The sequence below is a fragment of the Setaria italica genome, chromosome VIII (genome assembly GCF_000263155.2).
Source record: "Setaria italica strain Yugu1 chromosome VIII, Setaria_italica_v2.0, whole genome shotgun sequence".
NCBI lineage: Eukaryota > Viridiplantae > Streptophyta > Magnoliopsida > Poales > Poaceae > Setaria > Setaria italica.
The window spans coordinates 18,481,009-18,496,995 of NC_028457.1; the positions used below are offsets into that span (position 1 = coordinate 18,481,009).

The 15,987-nt window shown below is 44.4% G+C and overlaps 1 protein-coding gene across 3 annotated transcripts; it reads left to right on the plus strand.

Annotated features, from left to right (window-relative positions):
• The first annotated feature begins 1,670 nt into the window (after positions 1 to 1,670).
• On the plus strand, positions 1,671 to 11,916 carry LOC101776033 (4-coumarate--CoA ligase-like 7). Of its 3 annotated transcripts, none has more exons than XR_002678947.1 (5): positions 1,671 to 2,902; positions 8,696 to 8,882; positions 8,976 to 9,135; positions 9,246 to 9,313; positions 11,204 to 11,916. XR_002678947.1 is itself a non-coding variant. In XM_004979153.2 (5 exons), the coding sequence occupies exons 1-5, from the start codon at positions 1,859 to 1,861 to the stop codon at positions 11,430 to 11,432; spliced, it is 1,611 nt and encodes a 536-aa protein (XP_004979210.1). In that variant the 5' UTR covers positions 1,683 to 1,858; the 3' UTR covers positions 11,433 to 11,916. The 3 variants fall into 3 exon arrangements, 2 of the variants coding, with proteins under 2 accessions (XP_004979210.1, XP_004979209.1); XM_004979153.2 differs by having other exon boundaries at positions 1,683 to 2,902; positions 8,696 to 8,819; positions 8,990 to 9,135; XM_004979152.3 differs by having other exon boundaries at positions 1,684 to 2,902; positions 8,990 to 9,135.
• Positions 11,917 to 15,987: the final 4,071 nt, after the last annotated feature.

Here is a 15,987-nt window from a genome sequence, read left to right on the forward strand (position 1 = left end):
TGGAAAACAAATAAGGGAGAGAAGCGTAAGAATCCTTACCAAAAGATTAATGATTAATAGATAGAACCCGAAATGTTTCTAGTTCTTCAGGAAGCCTGAAAGTAGAAAAAACTTTTTTCGACAGAATAAATCTGTCTCCAAAATTATTTCTTTGAGAAACCGAATCCATGCCAAATGAGCCAATAAATGCTTTAGACATCACTTTTGCTTTAGTGCTGAGTTGTAGAAGTACAATGGTGGTGAGTTTCACATTACTAAGACCTAAGAAACCAACAAAATTATCTTTGGTGAACAATAAGCTTGAAATTTTAATGACATATTTTTGAAAGAAAAAATTGTATACTGTCAAATTCCAAGAGCCCGTTTCCAAGGATATTGTTGTAGGAAATTTTAGAATCTGGTACAAGTTTATAATAAATTTGAGGAATCTGGATCCTAAAATCCTTTTCTACAAATGAGACCTAAGATGTGGAATACTCACTCCATCCCAAATTACTATTTATTTCAATTTTTCTTGGTATATATTTTTTATATGCATCTAGATATATATAATATGTATAGTGCAATAAAAGTTATATAGATAAGTCAGGAGACATTTCAATAAAGCCAACTCTTCAGTTCCCCGTTAAATCATTGTGCCTGTCATTTTTGTTTTTGTTTTTTTCTTGCGGGAGAAAACTAATGAACCCCCTATGGTCATGGCGAGCCAAGTCTGTAGCTATGGTGGTCCGCATGGGCTACCTGCTCGTACCCGTAAGCTGATTTTTTTTTTGGCTGGTAAGAAGCATTAATTGTGTTTACAAGACAGTTGTTTTCACGTGTAGCTTCCAGTTCCAGGTCAGGAAGAATTGACCAGAGATAGTCGTACCATTCAAGACAATATTCAATATTCAAGATAATTTTCTTGGTACTCTGTTAACATTCCGTTTGGATCCCACAGATTAAAATTTAGCTGGCTAGGATCCTAATTAAAGTTTAGCTAGTGTCTTACCTACTACGGATCCCAACTACTCCCTCCATCCCATAAATAGTATCCTTTTAGTCTTATCCTAAATCAAATCATCTTATTTTTGACTAAGTTTATATAAAAATATATCAATGCTTTTCACGCCTAAAAAGTTTCATCATATTCGTTATGAAATATATTTTCAAAGCAGATCCATTTAGTGCTACGAATATTAATACTCTTTATTGTAAATTTAGTCAAATTTGAGACAGTTTGACAAAAAAAAAATACTTTTAGTGCGATCCAAACAGGGCGGAATTTCTTTAGCTGGTCATGATTCACCACTTGACTTTTGATTCGTTGAAATAATCCTAGTGTGATTCTTACTACAAGCTCACCAAGATCAGGATTCGGATGATGATCAATGGCTCAGAAAATCAATTTAATTAGGCAGGAGGCTGAACAGTCGACCGCAAGTAGACACAGATCCTTTTTGAAATCCTTTAGAGGCCCACTAGCATTATCTTCTCATATTGTCGATTGATGATATATTATGTTATATTCCGTACAAATTATATTGGTTCGGTGCCAAGTCAATGGTAAAGTTGTTTAGTACACCGAGGTGCGTCCCCGTCCAGGCCGGAGGCCGGGCGGCTCCGGCAGCGGCCTGGCCAGGTCACGGGCGCGTCGCGTAGCGCTGCCACTGCAACTGCAAGTGGAGGAGAAAGTTTTGGTTGACGAGCATAGCGCAAACAGAACTGTGATAGCTAGCGCCCTCTTGTTTTGTTCAGGGCGGCCCTGACCCGGACGGCCTAGTTCCGCAAACCAAGCAAGCCGCCGACAAAATCACCAACCATAGCGTCCGCCCCGTGCCAAGTCGTCCGCTCAGCCACGACAGAGTGCCGCGAGGAAATGGCCACTCCCCAACCCGCGGCCAGCGCCGACGGCTGCGCCACTGCTCCCGGCGCCGTGGACAGCCGCAGCGGCTACTGCAAGGAGACCAAGACGTTCTGCAGCCTGCGTCCGCCGGTGCCGCTGCCACCGGCAGGCAGCCCGCTCTCGTTCACAGCGTTCGCGTTCTCGCTCCTGCCGTCACCGCTCCCGGCACACCCAGCCCTCCTCGACGCCGCCACCGGTGAGACCCTGTCGTTTCCAGCGTTCCGGTCCCAGGTGCGCGCGCTAGCGGGGGGCCTGCGCTCACGGGTCGGGGTCCGCCGCGGCGACGTCGCGTTCGTGCTCGCGCCGGCGCGGCTGGACGTCCCGGTGCTCTACTTCGCCCTGCTTTCGTTCGGCGCCGTCGTGTCGCCGGCCAACCCGGCGCTCACCGCCGCCGAGGTCGCTCGCATCGTCGCACTGTCGGACGCGTCTGTCGCCTTCGCCGTGTCGTCGACCGCTGCCAAGCTGCCGGCTGGCCTTCCTACCGTCCTCCTCGATTCCGATCACTTCCGCTCCTTCCTGCACAATGAAGACCGCGGGGAGGTGCTGGCGCTGGAAACGGCGGTGGTGCACCAGTCGGAGACGGCCGCGATCCAGTACTCGTCAGGCACAACTGGGCGAGTGAAGGCGGCGGCGCTGTCGCACCGGAACTTCACCGCGATGGCGGCGGGGTCTCACGCTCTGGCCCATAAGCCGAGGCATGGTCGTGACAGGATGCTCCTAGGTGCGCCAATGTTCCACTCCCTTGGGTTCTACTATGCGCTGAAGGGCATCGCGCTGGGGCAGACGACGGTGCTGGTCACCGACACGGTGGCGCGGCGTGGCGTGAAAGGGGTGGTGGAGGCAGCGGAGAGGTGGGCGGTCAGCGAGATGACGGCGTCGCCGCCGGTGGTGATAGGGATGGCGAAGGAGCGGTGCGACCTGGAGGCTCTGGAGCGGGTGGTATGCGGTGGCGCGCCGCTGCCGACGACGGCAGCGGAGATGTTCCGGCGACGATTCCCCAACGTGGATCTTTGCATGGTAAGTTTTGGCCATGTCGTTTTCTTTGTTTCATGCTCATTGTCTTTTGTTGCCTTCAAAATCTTCAATTAGTTTTCCCGTAAAATGTGGTTTGCTGAAAAAAAAATCCTCAAATTAGGGTGAGCCTGTAGAATGGCATATCAGAAATTGATAATTTGCCAGTTTTTTCTTTTGCATATATTGGACCTCCAGCTTTTTTCTTTACCAGCTTAGCAGACATTTCCTGTTTATTATCTAGTTGCCACAAGTTCACTCGAAAGATCTCAAGTGGCAAGGTCAAACTACAAGTGTACGCTAGTAGAAAAATAACCTTCCATACTTAACAAAAATCTCGGTTGGTTTTAGACCGGGACTAAAGAGGCTTCAGTCCTAGTTGGTAACATTAACCAAGACTAGAGGTGACCTTCAATAAAAAACTGGTCCGTGGAGACATCTTTAATCCCGATTGGTAAAACCAATTGAGACTAAAGGTGATTCTTGTTCCGATTGGTGTTACAAATCGGGACTAAAACCCCCGGTTGGTAATACCAATCGGGACTAAAGGGTCCCCCACAAGTTACTACAAAAGGATTGCATTCCTTACTCAATCAGATATGCTGTGTAGGTGACATGATAAGGAACCTACGCGCGAGACTTGAGGTCATAGGTTCGAATCCCACGCACTGTGCACGTGCATATTTCTCGTGAAAAAATCGCGTGACTTGTGACTTGCGTGTGCGCAAAATCCTATCAACCGAGACTAAAGATATGACTTTAGTTTTAGGTGAAAGATCCAGGACTAAAGGCCAGGATCTTTAGTCCCGAATGACTAATCCCGATTGGAAAAACCGAGATCTATTAGGTTTCCCAACAGTTCGTCTCTCTACAAGTGACAGTAAAAGGATCACGTATAGATCGATGTAGCTACAAACCTGTCTTGAGGGAAAAGGATACGTTCTTTGGACAATAATTATTAAGTAGAAACATGTACCACGTTTCTCGTTTTCAATACTGTGAGGATACAGGGTGATGCATTGCTGGTGGTTTTCAATCAATTCATGTAGGGTCTCAGTGTGTTACTACCACAACAAATCAATTCATAATTCTGGGGTGGGGTAGGGAGAAAACTCAAATTCAATTAAACAATTATTTGAATATAAACGTTGCATGGTCAACATTGATCCACCTGATCAAAGCTCGCGGCCGTTTAAAGGGGTTTTCTTTTCATTAAGGGTCTAAAAAAGGGCTAGTTCGCTTACGCAGCAGCCAGTCATTTAACTAGTATTACCTTACTTTGAACGCAAAGCTCTAGCAGACTATTCAGCTTATGAAAATAATAGAATTATCGAAATCGACTAGATTGACTATGACGTCACTGCATTATTGTTTTAAATTATGGCCTAAAATAGTGTCCACTATTTTATAGTTAGTGCCGTTTGGTAGGATGTCTGCAATCTGATTCTCTTCAGAAACATGACAATCATACCAATGGAAAACAAATAACGGAGGGAAGCGTAAGAGTCCTTACCAAAAGATTAATGATTAATAGATAGAACTCGAAATGTTTCTAGTTCTTCAGGAAGCCTGAAACTAGAAAAAACTTTTTTCTGCAGAATAAATCTGTCTCCAAAATCATTTCTTTGAGAGACCGAATCCATGCCAAATGAGCCAATAAATGCTTTAGACATCAGCTTTGCTTTAGTGCTTAGTTGTAGAAGTACAATGGTGGTGAGTTTCACCTTACTAAGACCTAAGAAACCAACCATATTATCTTTTGTGAACAATAAGCTTGAAATATTAATGACATGTTTTTGAAAGAAAAAACTGTATACTGTAAAATTCCAAGGGCCTGTTTCCAAGGATATTGTTGTAGAAAATTTTAGGATCCGGTACAAGTTTATAATAAATTCTAGGGATCTGGATCCTAAAATCCCTTTTTTCAAACGAGACTTAAGATGTGGGATACTCTCTTCATCCCAAATTACTATTTATTTTAATTTTTTTATATATAATATGTATAGATACGCAACAAAAGTTAAGTATATAGAAAAGTTAGGAGTCATTTCAATAAAGCCAACTCTTCAGTTCCGCGTTAAATCATTGTGCCTGTCATTTTTGTTTTTGTTTTTTTTCTTGCGGGAGAAAACTAATGAACCCCCTATGGTCATGGCGAGCCAAGTATGTAGCTATCACGGTCCGCATGGGCTACCTGCTCGTGCCCGTAAGCTGATTTTTTTGTTTTGGCTGGTAAGCAGCATTAATTGTGTTTACAAGACAGTTGTTTTCACGTGTAGCTTCCAGGTCAGGAAGAATTGACCAGAGATAGTCGTACCATTCAAGACAGTAGTCAAGATAATTTTCTTATTACTCCGTTAACATCCTGTTTGTTTGGATCCCATCAATTAAAATTTAGCTAGCTAAACTTTAGTTGAGAACTTGTTCAAATCCCTAATTAAAGTTTAACTAGTGTCTCACCTACCACGGTTCCCAACTACTCCTTCCGTCCCATGAAGAGTATCTTTTTTAATCTTTTCCTAAGTCAAATCACATTATGTTTAACTAAATTTATTAAAAATATATCAATACTTTTGATGCTAACGAGTTTCATTAGATTCGTTATGAAATATACTTTTATAGCATACCCATTTAGTGCTATACATATTAATATTATTATTTAGTGCTATACATATTAATATTATTTATTTTAAACTTAATCAAATTTGAGACAGTTTGACTTAGACAAACAAAAAAGACACTCTTAGTGTGATCCAAACAGAGCGGAATTTCTTTAGCTGGTCACAACTTGACTTTTGATTCGTTGAAATAATCCTAGTGTGATTCTTACTACAAGCTCAAAAAGATCAGGATTCGGATGATGATCAATGGCTAAGAAAATCAATTTAATTAGGCAGGAGGCTGAACAGTCCACCGCAAGTAGACACAGATCCTTTTTGAAATCTTTTAGAGGAGGCCCACTAGCATTATCTTCTCATATTGTCGATTGATGATATATTATGTTATATTCCGTACAAATTATATTGGTTCGGTACCATGTCAATGGTAAAGTTGTTTACTACACCGAGCTGCGTCCCCGTCCGGGCCGGAGGCCGGGCGGCTCCGGCAGCGGCCTGGCCAAGTCACGGGCGGGTCGCGTAGCGCTGCCACTGCAACTGCAAGTCGAGAAGTTTTGGTTGACGAGCATAGCGCAAACAGAACTCTGATAGCTAGCGCCCTCTTGTTCAGGGCGGCCCTGACCCGGATGGCCTAGTTCCGCAAACCAAGCAGGCCGCCGTTAGTGTCTAGGCCAGACAAGACGGGGATGTGTAGCTCGTCGTACCAGCACCGCATCGCAAATTAAACAGGAGATGTCTTAGAACCACAATCCTAGTCTTTGCAGATTAGCGTGTCTAGATCTACACGGGGACTCCACGTCGAAATCATACCCTAAAACTAAAATCCACCTTAAAATTTTAACAAATTTGACTGAAATTTGTTGAAGAGTTACTTAGTGCATGTGAGCGTTCCCAGATCTACACGTGAGCCTCACGTCAAATGCCGGATCCTAAAACTAAAACCTAACCTCGCGTTCACACATTAAAATTATAGTGAATTTAATTGAAATTTATTGGAGATGTCTTAGATTGGCAGTCAGCTACTTCGTGTATATTAGCATGCCTAGATGTACATGTGGACACCATGTCGAAAGCTGCACCCTAAAACTAAAACTTCGCGTCACACCTTTAAATTTTAACGAATTTTACTAAAATTTGTTAGAGTGACATTCAGCTACTTCGTGCAAATTGGTACTCTAGATCTACATGTGGGTTCACATCAAAAGCTAACCATATGATATATATGGAAAATATGTTTTAAGTGGTTTAGAACCGGTTTGGGAGTAGTTTTGTTTGGTTTGTGATCTTTTATACCACTTAGTTGGTTTGGTTTAGATATATAAGAGTAATGGGTTGGTAGGTGTGGTTTGAAATTAATTTTCTTTTGATTTTGAGCGATTCTCACACCATAAGCAGCCTTAGGTAGGGCTTGAGGTTTGGAAAAAAAAAATAAGGTTTTGTTTGATCCTGCTACCCTTGCAACATCATACATCGCATTTGGCTCGGAATACGTGTAGAACTAGGGCTAATAAAGGCTTCCAAGTCTTTTTTTGTCGACAACTTCAAAGTACAAGAAGAGGAACAGTTTCAACTCTTAACCCAGATGCTCTTTGAACCTTAAAAAGTACAGACCTCTTACGCAAAAGCATAAAGGGCGAACAAAACAGACAAGTTTTGAAAGTGTCCTGTGTCTAGTTCATTTAGTTTTCTCTCTCTCGACCTGGTTAGTTCCTCTGTCTCTCTCTTTCTCTAGCAAAAACTTTTTGGAAGAGATAGAGAAAGGGACAATTATTTCATCCGGTATAGGTCGCGGTATCGAATTGCATCTTTTGCTGGGGTCCAATGTCACAAGCATACATCTCTCACAGACGACCAATGTGTGCTGACTCTCTAGAAAAGTTAGCGAGGACTTCGGTGGATCTTAATATATTGACGACATACTGTAGCTCATTTGACAAACCTATGTCGATCCTTTTTTTTCACCAATTTCGCAAGACAAGTTATGTGCTGCTAGATCAACACGGAGAACAATTTAATTGATATAAAACAGGGAAAAATTTGACAGCGATTGGGTTTTACTAGTGTGTTTGTTTACATTTCGTATATTAATTTGTTGTTAATTGTTCCTACACATTGGTTGGTAAAGTAGATTAACTGTTGACCATGGGATTAACTGTTTGATTCAAACAAAACAAAATTCTTACTTTCAACGGTACTATCCAAATGCGTGTACTAGAAGCACACTCTAGTGTATGAGTTAAGTGTGCCTGCATATAGTGGTGTGTTGTGTCTACACTTATCTTCTAACCGAAAACCATACGATTTCCCTTTGTCTATCTGTGCTTCATTCTGGGTATTTGTTTGAGTCAATTCTGAACTCTACGATTCACTGGTCTTGATCTAATTTTCTCAAGGCGCACATCTTATTTCCTAACTAGTACACGTGTGATAGAAGCACACTCTAGTGTATGAGTTCAGTATGCCTGCATATAGTGGTGCGTTGTGTGTACATATCATCTTCTAACCGAAAACCATGTGATTCCTTTAGTCTGTCTGTGCTTCATTCTGGATATTTGTTTGAGTCAATTCTGAACTCTACGATTCACTAGTCTTGATCTAATTTTCTCAAGGCACACAGCTTATTTCCTAACTAGTACGCGTGTGATAGAAGCACACTCTAGTGTATGAGTTCAGTGTGCCTGTATATAGTGGTGTGGTGTGTGTACATGTCATCTTCTAATTGAAAACCATGTGATTTCCCTTTGTCTGTCTGTGTTTCATTCTAGGTATTTGTTTGATTCAATTGTGAACTCTACAATTCACTAGTCTTGATCTAATTTTCTCAAGGTGCATAGCTTATTTCCTAACTAGTACTCCCTCCGTCCCAAATTACTATTCATTTTGGTTTTTCTAGATACATCATTTTTGCTATGTATTTAGAGATAAGTATATGTCTAGGTGCATGTCAAAAGTGTATCTAGAAAAGACAAAATGAATAATAATTTGGGACCGAGGGAGTATATATTAAGCAAAATTCCAAACTCCAGCGGATCTTGCTTTCTGCATTTCTTCCTGCTCAAATGAATTAGCAAAGAATGATGCTGATTTCCTTGTATCAGAAATGTTATCATGCCGCCTCAAAAAAAAAAAATGCTATCATGCAGTTTCCTTTCGAACTGAAAGTGTTGATGCACCCATTCAGGGCTACGGTTCAACTGAGGCCGGTGGCATCTCACTGATGATCGACCGGGAAGAGTGTACCCGCATCGGCTCCGCCGGCCGTGTTTCGGAGAACGTAGAGGTGAAGATTGTGGATCACATAACTGGTAAGCCCCTGTCCGTCGGGCAGAGAGGGGAGCTATTTGTGAGAGGGCCAACCGTCATGACTGGTAACCAAAGACGGATAACTGCTGCTGTTCATATTAACTTCCGTTTCAGCTTGGGATTCTGCACCTGCATCCAGATTTGCCCATGTTTTTCAGCTCAACGCTTGCAGGATATGTTGGCGACGACGAAGCGAACGCTAGCACTTTCGATTCTGAAGGCTGGCTTAAGACTGGGGACCTTTGCTACGTCGATCAGGACGGGTTCCTGTTCGTGGTGGATAGGCTGAAAGAGCTCATCAAGTACAAGGGCTACCAGGTTTATGGTTTAATTTGGTTACTCTTAGTTTTAGATTTCAGAACAAATGCCGAGTCCTTGCCGTTATTCGAAGACTGATCATTTTCCCCGTTGTACTAAAAACACTGCAGGTTCCACCTGCCGAGCTGGAGCTTGTCCTGCAAACATTGCCAGAAGTTGTCGAAGCTGCAGTCATGCCGTGAGTCAACTAGAACACCTGATTGGCAATCTCTCATATTGTTGAAACTCTCTTATACGTGAACCATAAAATTATCATGTCATGTCCTATTACCGGTGGCGAAGCTAGAGTAAATTAGAGGGGGTGCATTTGCCTTGTGAGTGCATAGAGTCTGATCATTGAAGGTGCATATATATATATGGTGAAAAATTAAACATATTCACTGTTTTTTCATTTTTAGGGGTGCATTAGCACCCCCTAATTACTATGTACCTCCGCCCCTATTACTAACTTATATGAAATCGGTGCTCGTAGTCTAAGAGAGGGACTTAAAACCTTAACATATAGCTTCCACTACAAAGTATAAAAATATAGAATAGATCATGCTATCTAGATGTGAATCTATAGTTGATCTAGTAAAACTTTCCACCCACAAAGAATTTTTGCAACCTAGACCAATCCTAACATGATACGTACTATTTGAAAAAAAGGAGTAAGTGAAGTATGAAATGCGGAAATGTAAAGGAGTGGATTAGGAATGATACAAACTTGGTATGATGATTTATCTCGTAGTATCGGTAGGCAAATGACACCCCTATTCACATTGGAGCTCCATCAAGAATATACTCCTGCCCACCATGTCTCTCATGGTCAAGGTCTTGGACTCTCCACAAAAGCTCTCACCAATCACAAGGTAGCAACATCTTGCACTCACTTGTTCTAGGCCTTCTAGCACTAATCACTCTTCTAAGCTTGTGCTAAACCTTCGATTATCACTTTTGCACTTTTGGTGGCATAGATGCGTTCTTGATGAGTCTTGGTCTTTAATGGACTTGTGTACACTCCATCAACTCCAAATAGGCGAGTAGAGGGTATAAATAGCCCAAGAGCAGTCAAAGAGCCGTTGCTCCAACGACTAGCTGAAAATGTGAGCATCAAATGATCCGATGATCACATGAGGTAGGCATCAGATCATCTAGTGCCCCCGCTGACGCATTTGTTGGACTCCCTGCACAAAAATGCTCCGACACTTCATCCAACAGGGTATCGGATCATCCAACGCTTTATCCGATAGACACCATCAGATCATCCAGCGCTAAAGAAATTTTGCCCAGAACTCTCTAGATGATTTCAAAATAAATATGCTTAGTCCAATGGTCACTTCAACACGGGCAGCGGATCATTCGGTGCTTCTCACACCCCTTATCCTCACCCATTCATCTGACACTCGCAAATATAAGCACCATCGGAGCATCCGGTGGTCTTGTTCATATGGAGCCGCCTATTGTAGTCATCAGATGATCCATTGCATTTGTGATGCCTATCGGCTCGTTCGGTGCACTTCTGCGCGTTGTACCAAAAGCTTTGATGCTTGCTCCGATGCCCCGTTGGACCATCGGCGCTACATGTTTTTCTGAATTGAATACTACATCTCTGGATTTTCACTATCTGAATTTTCACTATCGATTGGATATATACGTCACTTGAATATCATGATTTGAATACCGTGATTTAGATACCATAGGATAATTATAGATATTATGGCTTGGATTTGGATCTGCCACAGTTTGGTTTACATTCCTATAAGACCTACAATATAGATGCTTGATAAACCATTAGTCCTAATGACTATGTTATTACTCAGTTAATCACTAAAATCATAAACTATAACATAACGGGACCACATTTCTTTCACAACAGCCTCTTCTCTTATATGTGAACCATAAAATCCAACATACTCTAAATCAAGCTCGTCTTAATCTTTTTTTCAGCACCATGTATTCTATATTTCGAATGTAACTTGACATACTAGAACAAACACTGCCAACTAGCAGGCACACAAGTGGTCTGACTGCTCAATTATTATCCGCAGGGTTCATGGCAGGAGTAACAGTTGAACTGTATTTGCAGGTATCCTCATGAGGAGGCAGGGCAGATACCGATAGCGCTTGTTGTGAGGAAACCTGGAAGCAAGGTCACCGAGGCTCAAGTCGTGGACCATGTCGCGAAGCGGGTAGCTTCGTATAAGAAGATCCGCAAGGTGCTGTTTGTCGACTCCATACCCAAATCGCCAGCTGGGAAGATACTGAGAAGGCAGTTGACGAAATATGTGCAGTTCGGTGCTGTCTCTAGGTTGTGAAACTTTTTACTTGTGTGTGTGTATGTGTGCATAAAAGAGAGAGATGCGGCACACTTTGTGTAAAGATAAAATAGTGCGATTAAAATACGTCGCATGGCGAAAAATTCTATCTACAGACAAGGTAGGACAGGATCAAGGGCATGTCCAGCGGTACATGCCAGATGTGATACATAAATTTTACGGTAATGCTTCGCAGCGGGACAATCGACTGGGACTGCCGATCTAGAGCACTATCATGTCACCACCGTCTCGATCGAGCTCGATAGCCTTCATTTCCACCACCGCAAGCCGTGATGAGTACATCAGTTTTGTTTGCTCCTCTTCTGATTGTTAGTGCAACTACCGTAACCATCCCAACTGGTACTTTTTTGAGTTGTAGCTCGTGAGGTGTTGCAATACTTTGTTTTTTATGTTGCAATAAGTGTGAATTGGGAAATTGTTGAACATGGTCTTGTTACTCAGGTCATGGTTGGTGTTGAGCCTTTGTCAAATGAAAGGTAAGACGAAGTCACAACACGAAAGCAGAGGTACTTCAAACAAGTGTAACTTTGGCTGTCTTATCGATGAATAATGTCCGTTTCAGAGGGGACAGTACACATCCCTTTATAGCGCTATAAAGTTACACTTCCGTATACCTGTTATACCCATACCCAACTACTACATTTCAGGCATATTCCGTACAAGACAGTAACTTAACCCTTACTCAAGATGTCGTTTTCAAGTGAGTTACATTTCTAGCCCTTCCCAAAATCTTTATTACCAAAGTGCTCCACAGTTGACGTGACTCCAGGACTACCCTGACTTCTCCTTTCTCCACTCGTCAGCTTCGCTCGCACCAAGTACGCCTCCATGCGTGCTCCACCTTTGTTGGCTGAGACCCGCTAACCTCGAGCTCTGGTCATATCATCTCCTCGAAGTCGAGTCGCTGGGAGTTCCGTGGAGGTCTCAACTTCGGGAATCCTCGCCTACAAAACCATAGAACGAATATCTTCAGACCAGTTAGCTCCGGTTAATTATTAACTTCAGGGAAGAGTGTAACCACGAAGTCAAGTTGGTGTCGGGGAGAGCTCCGCGCCGGCTTCGTTTAGGGTGCGTTGTGGGGCGGTCCCCAACAGTAGCCCCTTGTGGGCGAGGTCAGAAGCGCCATCGACCGAACCCACGCAAAGTCGAAAAATGCCCTCAAAACGTCACCCTAAACGGCGGCGCGGACCGAGGCGTTTACCGTTGGGCGGGGGTACTAACGTCCTTTGCCATGCGACGGTTGGTGATTCGAGGCACCATAAAGGCATCTTTTGGCGTTTTTTACCGTGCCTATATAAGGTTTACTGGGGGGCCGGGTTATATTTTATGCTGTCATTTTTGAGCTATAGGTTTTCGTTGCTTGCGCCTTCGCTACGTGCCTTCGTTGCGTCTTCTTGGCAGGAAGCGTTTGGGTTACGGCATCTTTGCTTTTCGTGGTGAGGGTAGCTTCAGCTTGTTTGATCATTGTTGTTTTCCTTGATTTCTTTTAACATTTTGGCTTCGTTCTCAATGTTATGATGTTCTGTTCTTTGTGCGACAGGTGGCCCGCATCAGGTAGACCGCGCAGATCATATCTTCAGAAGAGTTGGCCATTCAGGCTGCCTCTGGTGATGGAGGTAGTCATGCTTCACAGTCGGTGTCGGCAAGTAGTGGAGAGGTTGATGGGAAAAGGTCAAAGAAGCGGATTTATACAAAGGATGGTTTGGTCTCTGTGAGGGATGGTTCTTCCAGCAGTAGCTCGTCTGAGTGGTCTTCTGATGAAGACGAAGGCAAAGATGGGCAAGGCCGTGCTGTGAGGGACGTAGCAGGGGTGGCTGGGATAGGTGAGACGAAGGTTCATACTGTATCTTCGGGTGAGGAGGCAGAAGAGGAGGAGGAAGGGGGGAAAGAGGGTGGCGAAGCTGAAGAGGAGGCTGACGAAGCCGAGGAGGAGGATGCCGAGGTTGGGGCGAGGGCAGGGGTAACCGACCCCGCTGGGGGAAAAGTTCAGTGTATTCCCACTCTTTACTTCAGGCGCTCTCAAGTGACTTCGCAAGACATCGCGTCTTTTGAGGAAAATAATTTCTTTCCTAAGGGGGTGGGCAGAGCACCTGGGAACGAGGCAGTACCTGCGCCCGAGGTTGGTGAAGCTGTTGTCTTCAGAGACTTGTTTACTGTGGGGCTTTGATTTCCCTCTGACAGGCAGTTGCCAGTGATTTTGGATCGGTACCGTGTTAGGTTGCACCAGCTGACCCCCAACGCCATCGTGAATTTGTCTAAGTTTTACTGGGTGCAACGCACGTTCGGTGGTAGTATTGATGTGGCGGGCTTTGCGAGGCTGCACGAACTTCATATCCAGAAGAAGAGGGTTTACTCCGAGGATGGAAAAGGGGTTTGCGAGAATCATTTCGGGTGCTGCACCTTCGTGCCACGCAGGAAGAATGATAAGAGGAACCTGCCAAGGATAGAGCTTACCTTCGCGCAGAGAAACAAGTGGGATGATGCCTGGCTGATGCATTGGTTTTATGTTAGAATTGAGATGGAAGAGATTGGGACTGGATTCCCATTTTATGCACCATTTGGGCCGATGGATGTGCTCACGACTCCATCTTTTATTCATTCGGCGGCTGTGACAAGGTGCGAGGCTGCTTACAGGGCTGCTGGGCCCTTAATATCTGGACGTGACCTCGTAGAGGAATATGTTGCGGCTAGAGTGTGGCCTCTGTTCCTCATAGAGGAACGTGTCTTGGAACAAGAAACCGGTGCACTACCCCTGCTTTGAAACTGATGTTGAGAGGGATGCAGATTTAGACTCGTTTGTTCGGACAGTGGACGACATAACTCATGAGATTTTGGGTCCCGTGACCCAGCTAGAAAAATGTTCTTTGGAAGCCGTCATGGGACACGGCCGTCATGTCAATTGGATTTTTGATTTGTATGACATTGTGGTTACGGGCAAAAGGCACCGTCGCGGTGCTAGTCTTGAGCAGAGGAAAAAGGCAAAATTTGACTTCGTACCCGTGGCGAAGCTCACTGTTGAATCGCAAATGTCCGCTAAGGCAAAGCAAAAGAGCCTGAATTTGGAGGCGCAAAAACGGAAGTAAATGACCGCAGGGGCTTCGTCTGCTGCGTTGCCATCAGGGTCGACAGCTTCGTCTGGCGACTTGAGCAATCCGGCATACGTTGTTCCTATCTCTATGTGTCCTCCTAATGAGGTTCCGGCTCTTGCACCTTCATCCACTGGTCCCGCCGCACAGATCAAAAGGGGCGCTAAGAAACCTCGATTTGCTCGTGTTACCATCTCGGGTGCCAAGGTTGACACATCTTCAACGGCTGGTACCAAGATCACGACGCCTTCCACAAGCTCGAAGGTTAAGAGTGCACAGCCTCTCTTGACTGATGTTGGGAAACTTGAGAGGGGGGTTGCCGCCGAAAAGACGAAGCTTGTGGATGCGTTCTCATCTGATCCAAAGGGTGTGTGTGCCGAAGCTGTGAGATCTGGTAAGCATGTAGAGGTGTTTCTACCGAAGCTACGGTTCTTTGATTGTGGTGAGGCCTCAGCGGGATTTTTGAAGGACTTGGAAGAAACTATGGGGGGCGTTGGTGAGGTTAGTTGTGAGGATCATGTGAGGCTGAAAGTTAAATGTTATGATGTAGGTGAGAGGTTGCCGGCGGGGCTTCAGGGACTGAACGAGTGTCTGGGCTTGAGCGGGCGCACGGAGATTCTAGCTACATGCATGGAACGTAGGGTTTATAATCCTTACAACCTGTCTTTGGTCTAGGGGGCTGAAGGTGAAGGTTGCGAGCGCTATGGAGATGTTGGCGGTTCAAAAAGGGTGGAGAAGGCGGGTGCAGCGACTTTGGGAGAGGGCAAAGGCAAAGGAGGGGTTGTGGATTTGTGTGGCGGGAAGATTGTGGTGGCGTCTAAGGGTGAAGCTAGAGAGAAGGTTGTTTCGGTTGCCGTTGAGGCGCGAAAGTATGAGGGTAAGAGCAGCTTGTAGATGGCTTTGCTGTCCTTGGTTTTTACCAATTTTTGTTTTACGCTTACGACTATATCCTTTGGTGCGTAGATTTTCAGCGAGCTGTGAAGTCAATGAGCTTGAAAGAGATCTTTAACTTGGAGGCCAACCTCGTAAAGAAGGTACAATTATGAGATAGTTTGGTGGTTTGTCTTGCGAGTGTTGTCTTTTACTTTGTTATTTTTGGTAACTTGAGTTTTTAAAATCTGTAGGTCTCTTAGGCCCTGTTTGGCATGGCTCCAACTTTGGGTGGAGCTTTCCTACTCCAGAACTCCAGGAAGAGTTAGCTCCACTCCAGAACTCCAGAAATAAAATGGGGTGTTTGGCTAGATGGGTACTGTCAGCTCCAAAAAAATCGATTTCAGTGTTGATTACCATTGTTGCCCCCAATTTAGGCCCCACTTGTCATCTTCTCCTCGTCCTTTCTTCCTCCTTTCTTTTTCCCTCTGTCTCTCTGCCGTTGCCCACTGGTCACCGTTGCCACGGTCGCACCTAGCTCCTCCCTCGATCTCCTCCTCACTTTCGGCCACCGATCG

Bases quoted from the DNA above. Each gene is read 5' to 3' on its own strand.
- LOC101776033 (XM_004979152.3), top strand. From the start codon at position 1,859: ATGGCCACTCCCCAACCCGCGGCCAGCGCCGACGGCTGCGCCACTGCT. The intron at 2,903-8,695 runs GTAAGTTTTGGC...GCACCCATTCAG, and splicing joins CCAACGTGGATCTTTGCATG to GGCTACGGTTCAACTGAGGC. The intron at 9,136-9,245 runs GTTTATGGTTTA...AAAACACTGCAG, and splicing joins TCAAGTACAAGGGCTACCAG to GTTCCACCTGCCGAGCTGGA.